This window comes from Schistocerca americana, chromosome 7, assembly GCF_021461395.2.
Source record: "Schistocerca americana isolate TAMUIC-IGC-003095 chromosome 7, iqSchAmer2.1, whole genome shotgun sequence".
NCBI lineage: Eukaryota > Metazoa > Arthropoda > Insecta > Orthoptera > Acrididae > Schistocerca > Schistocerca americana.
This window is the reverse complement of record NC_060125.1, coordinates 160,187,160-160,202,168: the sequence shown is the minus strand read 5'-3', so window position 1 is coordinate 160,202,168 and position 15,009 is coordinate 160,187,160. Positions and strand designations below refer to the sequence as shown.

General features: G+C 44.4%; 1 protein-coding gene across 2 annotated transcripts in view; it reads left to right on the top strand.

Annotated features, from left to right (window-relative positions):
* The window catches only part of LOC124622399 (tumor necrosis factor alpha-induced protein 8-like protein), a 905,915-nt gene that overhangs the window by 863,668 nt on the left and 27,238 nt on the right, over positions 1 to 15,009 (top strand). For both annotated transcript variants that reach the window (XM_047148087.1, XM_047148086.1), the window contains one exon: positions 10,807 to 10,961. In XM_047148087.1, coding sequence (XP_047004043.1) covers positions 10,809 to 10,961 — 153 coding nt within the window. In that variant the 5' untranslated portion in view covers positions 10,807 to 10,808. The remainder of the gene's footprint in view (positions 1 to 10,806; positions 10,962 to 15,009) is intronic.

Below are 15,009 nucleotides of genomic sequence, written 5' to 3'. Positions count from 1 at the left end.
GTTTCGTAGTGGTATGCTAATTGGAGCTGATAAGTCAGAAAAACAACTTTCCTGTTCTGTATTAAAACCGACTTGAAGAAAAAAAACAGCACATTTTTGTGTAAACAATTTTGTTTAAAATTATATGTAAGGAGGAAGAATATATAACATGAGAAACAATTTTTCTAGTGGTTTAAATGCTCTGCTATCATAGCAAAAAATTGTCTGCGAGAAAGAAAACAAAACAGCACAATTTCTTTCACAGTACAGCATACTATAGTATTTGCTTTATCGCAGTCTATTTTAACAGAAAACCTATACATTGTTTTTTATTTTCTTTTTTAACAGAGCCTACGTACGTCTGAATGTTTATTGGTGTATCCTGTACAAATTTGAAGTAAGACGGCCAAGAATTTTTCGAGATATTTGATACCAGCTTTTCCCTGTTATACAAGGTATATCAAAAAGATCCACCGATTTAAAAAAATCATAACTATTATGTTATTTGAGATATGTGTGCGAACAATGTACTCTTGAAAAGCCCAAACTCTCGAGTTTTACATGGTGCCCGCTAGGTAGCAGCAATGTGCACCCACTAAGTAGTAAAAATGATGTCTGTACAAAAGAAATAGTTTTGTGTTACACACTCCTGGAAATGGAAAAAAGAACACATTGACACCCGTGTGTCAGACCCACCATACTTGCTCCTGACACTGCGAGAGGGCTGTACAAGCAATGATCACACGCACGGCACAGCGGACACACCAGGAACCGCGGTGTTGGCCGTCGAATGGCGCTAGCTGCGCAGCATTTGTGCACCGCCGCCGTCAGTGTCAGCCAGTTTGCCGTGGCATACGGAGCTCCATCGCAGTCTTTAACACTGGTAGCATGCCGCGACAGCGTGGACGTGAACCGTATGTGCAGTTGACGGACTTTGAGCGAGGGCGTATAGTGGGCATGCGGGAGGCCGGGTGGACGTACCGCCGAATTGCTCAACACGTGGGGCGTGAGGTCTCCACAGTACATCGATGTTGTCGCCAGTGGTCGGCGGAAGGTGCACGTGCCCGTCGACCTGGGACCGGACCGCAGCGACGCACGTATGCACGCCAAGACCGTAGGATCCTACGCAGTGCCGTAGGGGACCGCACCGCCACTTCCCAGCAAATTAGGGACACTGTTGCTCCTGGGGTATCGGCGAGGACCATTCGCAACCGTCTCCATGAAGCTGGGCTACGGTCCCGCACACCGTTAGGCCGTCTTCTGCTCACGCCCCAACATCGTGCAGCCCGCCTCCAGTGGTGTCGCGACAGGCGTGAATGGAGGGACGAATGGAGACGTGTCGTCTTCAGCGATGAGAGTCGCATCTGCCTTGGTGCCAATGATGGTCGTATGCGTGTTTGGCGCCGTGCAGGTGAGCGCCACAATTAGGACTGCATACGACCTAGGCACACAGTGCCAACACCCGGCATCATGGTGTGGGGAGCGATCTCCTACACTGGCCGTACACCACTGGTGATCGTCGAGGGGACACTGAATAGTGCACGGTACATCCAAACCGTCATCGAACCCATCGTTCTACCATTCCTAGACCGGCAAGGGAACTTGCTGTTCCAACAGGACAATGCACGTCCGCATGTATCCCGTGCCACCCAACGTGCTCTAGAAGGTGTAAGTCAACTACCCTGGCCAGCAAGATCTCCGGATCTGTCTCCCATTGAGCATGTTTGGGACTGGATGAAGCGTCGTCTCACGCGGTCTGCACGTCCAGCACGAACGCTGGTCCAACTGAGGCGCCAGGTGGAAATGGCATGGCAAGCCGTTCCACAGGACTACATCCAGCATCTCTACGATCGTCTCCATGGGAGAATAGCAGTCTGCATTGCTGCGAAAGGTGGATATACACTGTACTAGTGCCGACATTGTGCATGCTCTGTTGCCTGTGTCTATGTGCCTGTGGTTCTGTCAGTGTGATCATGTGATGTATCTGACCCCAGGAATGTGTCAATAAAGTTTCCCCTTCCTGGGACAATGAATTCACGGTGTTCTTATTTCAATTTCCAGGAGTGTATGTTTTGCGCAGTGCGGTTCAGTAATAACTGCTCAGCGTGACTTTCGTACTCCTGTAGCACAGAGCATTAGACAATGGCATGGGCAATTCCAAGAAACAGGTTGGTTGTTTGTGTAAAGGCAAATCGCTGGGCCGTCCCCGAGTGTCTGACACAGACGTTGAACGCATCCGCCATAGTCATTGATTTGTTGTGGGGGTTTATAAAAGACTCTGCTTACGTGCCTCCATTACCAGCAACAGTGAATGAACTGAGACATCGTATAACAGCAGCTGTGGAAGCTGTAACTCAAGACATGCTCGCTGCAATGTGGGAACAATTTGAATACCGCATTGACATATGCTGTGCATCTCAAGAGAGGCATATTGAACACCCATGAAAAGATATGAAAAAATACTTTTGGAGTTTCCCGTTCATCAAAAAATACAGTTCATTTATATATTTATTAGTTTCAGAAATATAGACGTGTCAAATCGGATAATTCTTTTTGATATACACTGTATGTTGTATGTAGATATCTATATACACCATGTGTATATAGATTACGTCCGTCAGAAAGTTTATTACAGCGTCGTGTAATTATTTAAAGTAAATCGACCAAGAAGTTTTCGATTTTTGCCAATAACGGTTCTATAAAAATTAGAAGTAAATCCATCAAGAGATTTTTGGTAACAACGTTAAACAGCGACTTACCGTATATAGTAGTACAGTAATGTAATTTAGGAGAACGACAGCTACTTGGAAAAGGCCACTACTTCTTTTACACTACTCAGCTACAGTTTGTGTCTAACACTTCAAAGTATTTATCTGCTTCACATAGAACGCTAACATATTTTTGCATACTGCCAAAATCAAAACCTGATTAATACTTTTATAGTGAAGCAGAATATGCATCCCACAGCCCAAATATTCTTAAGTATTCTTTTACTTTGTTTTTTTTAATATCGGAGCAGTTTCAGTTTTCTGTCTCAGTATGCCAGCAACCTGTTACGGACTTTTGTATCAGAATATAGAACTCCTCTCTGAATCTGAGATGGGGATGCAGCCTGTGTGGAAATTTATATTTACTTCTGGTATTGTTGTTGTGGATTGAACACTTCACTCCAAATCCACTGTATGAGGATGTAAGATGCTTCCTCAAGAAAGTCGGTTATCAGCGTTACATAATATCCATACTGCACATTTCTTATTTCCCTACATGCATTTCTCGTGAAAATTATGCCATTGGACAAATTAAATGAAAATATGCGAGAAATTCTATCTGTAGGTGCTGAAACAATAGAATTTTCCCTCAGAAACATGTTGAGGGGTCCAAAGCTGCCTAAATTCATTGACGCATGAGTAATGTGTACAGTGAAACTTTCATGAGTGACAACAAAGTGCAGCAATGGTGCAGGAAATTTGAAGCGAGATGTAGAAACGTTCATCATGCAGCAAGTCTGGGAAAGAAACGAATGTCAACCGATGATCTTGTTCAGTGAGTGAATCAAGCGATTCGAGAAAATCGACAGTTTACAGTTTCTTTGTTGAGTTATTTATTTCGCGAAATTTCAAGCAAAGCTCTTTGTACCATCTTGAGTGAGAGACAAATGTGCGAGATGGGTTCTCAAGATGCTGTCCGACTAACAGCAAACACAGCGAATGGGCGCCGCCTTAACATTTCTCCAGAACCACCATGATGAAGAAGATTTTTTGAACAAAATTGACACTGGAACGAGACATTGGTCCATTTCGAAAATTAAGAAACAACAGAGCAGGTTAACAGTTGATTCATCCTCATTCCACGAGCAAGTGTTCCGGGACCGAAAAGGAATTTCGTTGTTGGAATTCGTGGAACGTGGCACGACCATCACTGCAGCGTGACTCTTCAACGTCTACGTTGGGTGACTCAGAACAAGCGAGGAAGACTGTTGTCATGAGCCTTTGTTCTTCTTTATGTCAATGTCCGGCTGAACCACTGATCTCTATACAATCTGGATGTATAAGTCTGGTCTCTGAGTATAGAACTGCAGCGTGTCTGCAAATACACGTGCTTTGCATCGTCCGCCATATTGTAGTTTGGCAAATAAATTTCCATCGGTCTGCATGTGACAAAGAATTGCAGACTAATTTCTTATTTTGAACTTTATGTCAACATATGATGTAATAGGCTGATGAGGGAGCGGAATTGAAAAGTATTTTCTTTTCGTGTTCTAGTGACATTTCCTAGCAGCCATGTTGTAGTTTGCCAAGAAACGAAACATGAGCATCTATGGCTGGCACGATCAGATAGCCAAAGTTCAACATCACTGGTCTGGACGCTCCAGCTGCAGCAAAGACGTTTCTGCAGCGTTTTCGATGGGAGTTGTTGATCACTCAGCATAAAGTCCAGCCGCGCGGGATTAGGCGAGCGGTCTTAGGCGCTGCAGTCATGGACTGTGCGGCTGGTCCCCGCGGAGGTTCGAGTCCTCCCTCGGGCATGGGTCCTTAGGATGATTTCGGTTAAGTAGTGTGTAAGCTTAGGGACTGATGACCTTAGCAGTTAAGTCTCATAAGATTTCACACACATTTGAACACATAAAGTTCAGACTCGGCTCCCTTTGATTTTCATCATATGCTGACAAGAAACGCGGGACAGGAGGGCAGAATTTGGGACAAAAATGGAAATGAGCGTACGGCATTGTGGGCCGGGAGTCCCCTACTCGGGGAAGTTCGGCCGCTGAGGGCAAGTACTTTTTGCATTCAACGCCACATTGGTCGACTTGCTTGTCGGAGACGGGGATGAAATGATGATGAGGACAACACAGCCCCGAGTCCCTGAGCGGCGAAAATCTCCTGACCCAGCCGGGAATCGAACCTGGGACCCTTGGCATGACATTCCGCGACGCTGACCACGCAGCTGCTATCGGGGGCGGACAGCATTTTGGCACAGACAACGACCTGATAAACACCATAGGGAATTGGCTGACAGCACAGTTGGCTGCCTTCTTATGACAAGGGTACTGGAAAGCTGGTAGCACGATACGACAGATGTGTGAACCGGAGCGGCGACTATGTAGAGAAGCAGCCGGAAGGTGTTGCAAATAAAAGCTTTCTGATTTTCTCTGTGGTTTCCACCTTGCGACTTCTGGATTTGAAACACCGTGCTGTCTCGTTACCTTGCCAGTATTTCTATAGGGCGTCAGTACAGATTGCACACTTGAACTTGCCCTTCGTGATGGGTGAAAGTCGGCCAAGTGGCGCTCCGGAATGTTCACGATCGTTGCAAACCGTAACGGCGTAACATTATTGTGCGCTATCGCAGTAAGTAGTCATTCTGTATGTAGTCTTGATTGTGTTGGACATTGTTTGTACTGGCTGATAATATTTACATAAATAAGGAGAGAGAATATACCTGGTACTTCCAGCGACTCGCTTTCGACTTTCGTGTCAGTTCTGACACGCATTTATCCATTACATGTTCGTTACTAGGGTCCGTCACGATTTTCAAATATGATGCAGTTAGTTTTGCGTAAAAATAGTTTCATTTATGATAGTGCATAGGCTAAGTTTATGTTGGGAATTCCATTGCGTCATTTATGATTTGAAGATCTCAGATTTTGGCTACCGGTATTTAGGTTTATCCTTGATTCTAAGCGGTTCTGAAAACCGAAAAGTAGCATCGATTGGCATCTGGCGTGGAATGCGAACGTTTTCTTCTTTGGCTGTCATCTTAAGATATTCAAGGCAGTGTGGCTAGTTAATATATACTCGGGACAGGAGGTATCTCCACAAAAATAACTGAATTAAGCTTAGATTAGGGATGCGAGTAGGTCAGTGAAGATTGCCATATCTGGAGATAATGTGGCCTGGAAACTGATTTCGTAAGACAGCCATGAAATTAGGAACTCGGAGGTATGGAGCATCGTAATATGGCACCCACGGTTACTAGAATACTCGGTAGGAGTGACGCACAGGCGGACTGTGAGCTGTGACGTCACCGTGAACCTTCCCGCGCTGCATTGAAGCATATAAGTACGCGCACAAATATTTACCTGATACGCAGGTATGAATGTAATCGAGATTTTCCATGTTTTAGTTATTATTGTTATTATTAGTCGCTCTGTATTAGTTAGACAGTTTTTTTTCTGTGTTCGGTGAAATGCTAATGCAATACTTCCGAGCTACGTCTTTTTGAAATTTTGTTTAAAAGTTTGCGTTTCCAAAACACTAAGGCTTAAATCAGGAAAAAGGGATGAAACGCTAAGTTGCGTGAGTCTTCTCTCTAATAGTGACTTCACAAGGTAAAGGCTATTTCTGTACATCTCTGACGAAAGATAACAGTTTATAACGTAGGCGGTGTAAAGTCGCACCCTTTGCAATATCCTCAGAGGACCAGTTTTTAAACCGTTCTTTCATAACCACTTATTGTTGACTGGTAGAAAAAGAGCCTTGAATCACTATTTGAACATGTTTAATTTCATGTAACTCAGTCCTACGTCGTGAGAGACGATCCCAAAAATCTGCGTTCTTTTGCCTCGGGTCTCTTATTTCCGTTTTCATAATTTCAAAATGTTGGCGTAACCTCACATTGGCGCATTTGCAACAGTGTTTGTTTTCACAGTTATTGTCTAGTTGTAGCTTCTTCAATAGTTAGTAAAGTATTTACCTTTAAAATATTTTCTACTTCTTTACGGTAACGTGTGCCCGAATATTTCTCACATTATTAGGTCCATTACTACGCCCTAAGACAGCACCAGGGGATGGTAGATGTAGAGCTGGAACAGCATCCAGTATTAAACTTGCGTTTCGAAGGAATATTCAGATCCGTTTCATAATCCGAATCAGTGAAATTATTGAACAGACAAGAGCATTTTCGACAGAAAATGAATATCCATGTTTACAAGCATTTATCCACTTTCGTTTCATTTCATTGTTTTTAGGAAGCACGTGAAATTTAATTCCTAACTTACTTAGTTGTCTGCAGTGATTAGTACAACTGGCGATCGCGCAGCAAACCATTATTTTTCACTTGAAAACTTACTCTAAAAATCCCACAGTACACTGATAATTATGGCGCAACTCCGAACTCAGCCGCCAGTTACTAATAAAAATCCACACTGCCGTAAGCAACATTGTTTTCGCTCGTAAACCAAATTACAACACAATACGTTACGGCAATCGCGAGGTACCGAGTGCTGGTTGGGTTCAGTGGCGTGGATTGCAACTACGCATACACCTTGTGATCCCTACTAGCAACACGCGAGCGAACCGGTCGTTCAGCTCAAGTGCAGACACCCGTAACTCGCTCAGTGCATTCGGGCGTATGTGCAGTGTTGACAGGCCAGGTAGCTTTTTCTTCATTATGGAGTGTGTTTAAGTTTTCAACCCATCTCAAAATGGTGTTGCAGTCTTGAACAGGTTGGCGGAGGGGAATATTGAAATGGGTGCAAAGTCATGATGTGTATGCGTCCAGATTCATTGTACGAGGGTCACTCCAAAAGAAATGCACATTATTTTTTTAAAAATCCATCTTTTATTCTAAATGTTTGAAAGTTTTACTGTGTGTAGATGCATCCTTTAGGAACAATATTTTCATTTCTCCACATAATTTCCATCCCTCTCAACTGCCTTACGCCATCTTGGAACCAGCGCCTGTATACCCACACGGTAAAATTCTGGACCAACCTGTTGGAGCCACTGTTTGGTAGGTGTTTCAGTGTTGTCCATCCGAGTTTTGTGATCGCTTTCATGGTTTTTTGACTGACATGTGGCTGTGCATTGTCGTGCAACAGCAAAACATCCTGGTTTTGCCGATGTGGTCGAACACGACTCAGTCGAGCTTGAAGTTTCTTCAGTGTCGTCACATATGCATCAGAATTTATGGTGGTTCCACTTGGCATGATGTCCACAGGCAAGAGCCCTTCGGAATCGAAAAACAACATAGCCAAAACTTTTCCAGCAGATGGTGTGGTTTTGAATTTTTTTTCTTGGGTGAATTTGCGTGATGCCACTCCATTGATTGCCTCTTCGTCTCTGGTGAAAAATGATGGAGTCATGTTTCATCACCTGTCACAATTCTTCCAAGATATTCATCTCCACCATTCTCGTACTGTTCCAAAAGTTCGCTGCATACCGTTTTTCTTGCTTCTTTGTGAGCCACTGTCAACATCCTGGGAACCCACCTGGCAGAAACCTTTTTTAACGCCAACACTTTCAGTATTCTGCAAACACTTCCTTTCCCTATCCCAACGTAGCGTGACAATTCGTTCACTGTGATGCGTCTGTCAGCAGTCACCAATTCGTTAACTCTCTGCAGATTGGCTGGAGTGTGTGCAGTAAGAGGCCTGCCGCTGCGAGGACAATCCTCAATATTGCCGTTCCCGCTTTCATCACGTAAAATGCTTGCCCACCGACTAACTGTACTGCAATCGACAGCAGCATCTCCATACACCTTTTTCAACTTGTTGTGGATGTTTTCCGCTGTCTCGTTTTCACAGCACAGGAATCCTATGACAGCACGTTGCTTCTGACGAACGTCAAGTGTAGCAGCCATCTTCAAGACATGCTGTGACGGCGCCACACACGGGAACAGATTGAACTATGTTTGAAAACAAGCGGGAAGGATGTATCTACACACTGTGACCCTCGTAAGTCTTCTCATTGTTAGGTAGTAATTAGCTCATTGTTGTTCACGCACTTCTGCTTGGCCCCTCTGTGATTGATGAAAGTCGGCTGACTTCGCGCCTCTCCGAATTTCTTACTGTCCCTGCCATCATTACTACGTAACAGTATTGTGCAGCGTACCGATAAGTAGCCGTTGTGAATTAGTGTTGATCTATGTGCGAAGGTGGCTGCTCTGGAAGAAGGAGGCGGGCCTTGTCCCAGCAGCCAAAGCGCTGCGAGACGATCGCAAACTTCCACTCCCAGCACCCAGCACCCTGCGCTCAGTGGCCAAGTAAAAGCGTGCGATCTGTAGTTCAGGCTATAGCGTCAGCACGAGCTGGGGCATCTCATGGCGCGGGGATAGCAATAATGTTTTGTTGTGTAGCTGATGTTCAAATGTGTGTGAATTCCTAAGGGACCAAACTGCTGAGGTCTTCGGTCCCTAGACTTACACACTGATTAAACAAACTTATACTAAGAACAACAAACACACCCATGCCCGAGGGAGGACTCGAACCTCCGGCGGGAGTGGCCGCACAATCAGTGACATGACGCCTCTAACCGCGCGGCCACTCCGCGCAGCTGTTGTGTACCTTATCTGTAAATAAAGACTTACTCTACTGGCCATCAAAATTGCTACACCACAAAGATGACGTGCTACAGACGCGAAATTTAACCGAGAGGAAGAAGATGCTGTGATATGCAAATGATTAGCTTTTCACAGCATTCACACAAGGTTGGCGCCGGTAGCGACACCGACAATGTGCTGACATGAGGAAAGTTTCCAACCGATTTCTCGTACACAAACAGCAGTTGACCGGCGTTGCCTGGTGAAGCGTTGTTGTGATGCCTCGTGTAAGGAGAAGAAATGCGTACCATCACGTTTCCGACTTTGATAAAGGCCGTATTGTAGCCTATCGCGATTGCGGTTCATCGTATCGCGACATTGCTGCTCACGTTGGTCGAGATCCAATGACTGTTAGCAGAAGGAATCAGTGCGTTCAGGAGGATAGTACGGAACGCCGTGCTGGATCCCAACGGGGGAATCAGTGCGTTCAGGAGGATAGTACGGAACGCCGTGCTGGATCCCAACGGCCTCGTATCACTAGCAGTCGAGATGACAGGCATCTTATGCGCATGGCTGTAACGGATCGTGCAGCCACGTCTCGATCACTGAGTCGACAGATGGGGCGTTTCCAAGACAACAACCATCTGCACGAACAATTCGACGACGTTTGCAGCAGCATGGACTATCACCTCACAGACCATGGCTGCGGTTACCCCACAGACAGGAGCACCTATGATGGTGTACTCAACGACGAACCTGGGTGCACGAATGGCAAACCAATTAATCCAGGTTCTGTTTACAGCATCATTATGGTCGCATCCGTGTCTAGCGACATCGCGGTGAACGCACATTGGAAGCGTGTATTCGTCATCGCCATACTGGCGTATCACCCGGCGTGATGATATGGGTTGCATTTGGTTACACGTCTCGGTCACCTCTTGTTCACATTGACGGCACTTTGAACAGTGGAATTTAAATTTCAGATGTGTTACGACCCGTGGCTCTCCCCTTCATTTGATCCCTGCGAAACCCTACATTTCAGCAGGATAATGCACGATCGCATGTTGCAGGTCCTGCCCTGGCCAGCACATTCTCCAGATCTCTCACCAATTGAAAACGTCTGGTCAATGGTGGCCGAGCAACTGGCTCGTCACAATACTCTTGATGAACTGTGGTATCGTGTTGAAGCTGCATGGGCAGCTGTACCTGTACATTCCATCCAAGCTCTGTTTGACTCAATGCTCGGGCGTACCAAGGCCGTTATTACTGCCAGAGATGGTTGTTCTGGGTACTGATTTCTCAGGCTCTATGCACCCACATTGCGTGAAAGTGTAATGACATGCCAGTTCTGGTATAATATATTTATCCAATGAATACTCGTTTATCATCTGCATTTCTTCTTGGTGTGGCTATTTTAATGGCCAGTAGTGTATTTGTCAGTACTTTCTGTGTGCTGTGCGATGTTGTTCCGTAAACATATTTTACTAATCGTCGTTGTTTCTTCATGTAGCGCCTGCAAAGAGGTCTATTTCAGCTACCGTGAGTGAGTGCATCCTTCCACTGTTGCAGCCATGTCGGAGGGCTTCCGCGCGCGGGACATTGGCCTGCGCGCCCAGAAGAAGATCCTCGGCCGCATGGCCAGCAACAAGTCGGTGGCGAAAGTCTTCATTGACGAAACCACGGGCTCGCTACTCGACAACGTCTACCGGCTGGCCAAAGCATACGTGAGTACCACTACAGATCAATTTCGCGTCGTCCACGTCGTTCATACAACGAACGCCGCAGAATAATAGTGTTGAATGGCACGCTCTTGTTGTTGTGGGCTCCAGCCCAGAGACTAGTTTGATGCAGCTCTCCGTGCTACTCCATCCTGTGCAAGCTTTTTAACTACTCCAACACCTTTCAGAATCTGCTTAGTATATTCATCTCTTGGTCTCCCACTACGGTTCTTACGCTCCACGCTTCCCTCCAGTGCTAAATTGGTCATTTCTTGATGCCTCAGAACGTGTCCTACCAACTGATCACTTCTTTTAGTCAGGTTGTGTAACAAATTCCTCTTCTCCCCACTTCTGTTGAGCACCTCCTCATTCTCAACCTCCTCATTAGTTACGTGAACTGCCCAACTGTTGTTGTTGTGGTCTTCAGTCCAGAGACTGGTTTGATGCAGCTCTCCATGTTGCTCTATCCTGTGCAAGCTTCTTCATCTCCCACTACCTACTGCAACCTACATCCTTCTGAATCTGTTTAGTATATTCATTTCTTGGTCTCCCTCTACGATTTTTACCCTCCACGCTGCCCTCCAATACTAAATTGGTGATCCGTCGATGTCTCAGAATATGCCCTACTAACCGATCCCTTCTTCTAGTCAAGTTGTGCCACAAATTTCGCTTCTATTCAATACCTCCTCATTAGTTATGTGATCTACCCATCTAATCTTCAGCATTCTTCTGTAGCACCACATTTCAAAAGCTTCTATTCTCTTTTTGTCCAAACTATGTATCGTCCACGTTTCACTTCCATACATGCTACATTCCATACAAATACTTTCAGAAACGGCTTCCTGACACTTAAATCTATACTCGATGTTAACAAATTTCTCTTCTTCAGAGACGCTTTCCTTGCCATTGCCAGTCTACATTTTATATCCTCTCTACTTCGACCATCATCAGTTATTTTGCTCCCCAAATAGCAAAACTCATTTACTACTTTAAGCCCCTCATTTCCTAATCTAATTCCCGCAGCATTACCCGATTTAATTCGACTACATTCCATTATCCTCGTTTTGCTTCTGCTAATGTTCGTCTTATATCCTCCTTTCAAGACACTGTCCATTCCGTTCAGCTGCTCTTCTAGGTCCTTTGCTGTCTCTGACAGACTTACAATGTCATCGGCGAACCTCAAAGTCTTTATTTCTTCTCCGTGGATTTTAATCCCTACTCCGAATTTTTCTTTTGTTTCCTTTACTGCTTGCTAGATATACAAATTCAATAACATCGGGGATAGGCTACAACCTTGTCTCTCTTCCTTCCCAACCACTGCTTCCCTTTCATGCCCCTCGGCTCTTATAACTGCCATCTGGTTTCTGTACAAATTGTAAATAGCCTTTCGCTCCCTGTGTTTGACCCCTGCCACCTTCAGAATTTGAAAGAGAGTATTCCAGTCAAAATTGTCAAAAGCTTTCTCTAAGTCTTTCTACGAAATCCAAACTGATCTACCCCGAGGTCGGCTTCTACCAGTTTTTCCATTCGTCTGTAAAGAATCCGTGTTAGTATTTTGCACCCGTGGCTTATTAAACTGGTAGTTCGGTAATTTTCACACCTGTCAACTCCTGCTTTCTTTGGGATTGAAATTATTATATTCTTCTTGACGTCTGAGGGTATTTGGCCTGTCTCATACATCTTGCTCACTAGATGCTAGAGTTTTGTTAGGCCTGTCTCTCCCAAGGCTGTCATTAGTTCTAATGAGATGTTGTCTACTCCCGGAGCTTTGTTGCGACTCAGGTCTTTCAGTGCTCTGCCAAACTCTTCATGCAATATCATATCTCCTATTTCATCTTCTACATTCTCTTCCATTTCTATGATATTGTCCTCAAGAACATTGCCCTTGTATAGATCCTCTATATACCCCTTCCACCTTTCTGCTTTCCCCTCTTTGCTTATTAGTGGATTTCCATCTGAGCTCTTGATATTCATGCAGGTCGTTCTCTTTTCTCCAAAGATCTCTTTAACTTTCCTGTAGGCAGTATCTATGTTACCCCTAGTGATATGCGCCTCTATATCCTTACATTTGTCCTTTAGCCATCCCTGTTTAGCCACTTTGCACTTCCTGTCGATCTCATTTTTGAGACGTTTGTATTCTTTTTTGCCTGCTTCATTTACTGCATTTTTGTATTTTCGCTTTCATCAATTAAATTTAATATCTCTTCTATTACCCAAGGATTTCTATTACCCCTCGTATTTCTACCTACTTGATCCTCTGCTACCTTCACTATTTCGTCTCTCAAAGCTACCTATTCTTCATCTACTGTATTTCTTTCCCCCATTCCTGTCAGTTGTTCCCTAATGCTCTCCCTGAAACTCTCTACAACCGCTGGTTCTTTCAGTTTATCCAGGTCTCATCTCCTCAAATTCCCACCTTTTTGCAGTTTCTTCAGTTTTAATCTACAGTTCATAACCAATAGATTGTGGTCAGAGTCCACATCTGCCCCTGGAAATGTCTTTCAATTTAAAACCTGGTTCCTGAATCTCTGTTTTACCATTATATAATCTATGTGATACTTTCCAGTATCTCCAGGCTTCTTCCATGTATACAACCTTCTTTCATGACTCTTGAACCAAGTGTTAGCTATGATTAAGTTATGCCCTGTGCAAAATTCTACCAGGCGGCTTCCTCTTTTATTCCTTACCCCCATCCCATATTCACCTACTACATTTCCTTCTCTTCCTTTTCCTACTGTCGAGTTCCAGTCTCCCATGGCTATTAAATTTTCGTCTCCCTCCACTATCTGAATAATTTCTTTTATCTCATCATACATTTCATCAATCTCTTCGTCATCTGCGGAGCTAGTTGGCATATAAACTTGTACTACTGTGGTAGGGGTGGGCTTCATATTTATCTTGGCCACAATAATGCGTTCACTATGCTGTTTGTAGTAGCTTACCGGCATTCCTATTTTTTATTCATTATTAAACCTACTCCTGCATTATCCCTATTTGATTTTGTATTTATAACTCTGTATTCACCTGACCAAAAGTATTGTTCCTCCTGCCACCGAACTTCACTAATTCCCTTTATATCTGACTTTAACCTATCCATTTCCCTTTTTAAATTTTCTAACCTACTTACTCGATTAAGGGATCTGACATTCCACACTCCGATCCGTAGAACGCCAGTTTTCTTTCTCCTGATAACAACGTCCTCCTGAGTAGTCTCCGCCTGGAGATCCGAATGAGGGACTATTTTACCTCCGGAATATTTTACCCAAGAGGACGCCATCATCATTTATCCATACAGTAAAGCTGCATGCCCTCAGGAAAAATTACGGCCGTAGTTTCCGCTTGCTTTCAGCCGTTCGCAGTACCAGCACAGCAAGGCTATTTTGGTTGGTGTTACAAGGCCAGATCAGTCAATCATCCAGACTGTTGCCCCTGCAACTACTGAAAAGGCTGCTGCCCCTCTTCAGGAACCACACGTTTGTCTGACCTCTCAACAGATACCCCCCTGTTGTGGTTGCACCTACGGTATGGCTACCTGTATCGCTGAGGCACGCAAGCCTCCTCACCAACGGCAAGGTCCATGGTTCATGGAGGGACTGCCCACCTAATCTTCAGCATTCTTATGTAGCACCATATTTCCATTCTCTTCTTGTCTAAACCATTTATCGTCCATGTTTCGCTTCCATTCGTGGCCATACTCCATACAAATGTTTTCAGAAAAGACATCCTGACACTTAAATCTATACTCGATGTCAACAAATTTCTCTTCTTCAGAAACGCTTTCCTTGCCAGAGTCATTCTACATTTTATATCCTCTCTTCTTCGACCATCATCAGTTATTTTGTCCCCCAAAAAGCAAAACTCATCTACGAAGGCTATCCACAAAATACATTACGTTTTGGAATTAAAAATAAATAAAGTATTGGAATTTTTTTATTATATGCAGATGAAAGCCACACTTAAATACTACTTTTCTACATAGTTGCCATTTCAATTAAGGCACTTATCGTAGCGAAAGGCAAAGGTTCCAGGTTTGAGTCCCAGTATGGCACACAGT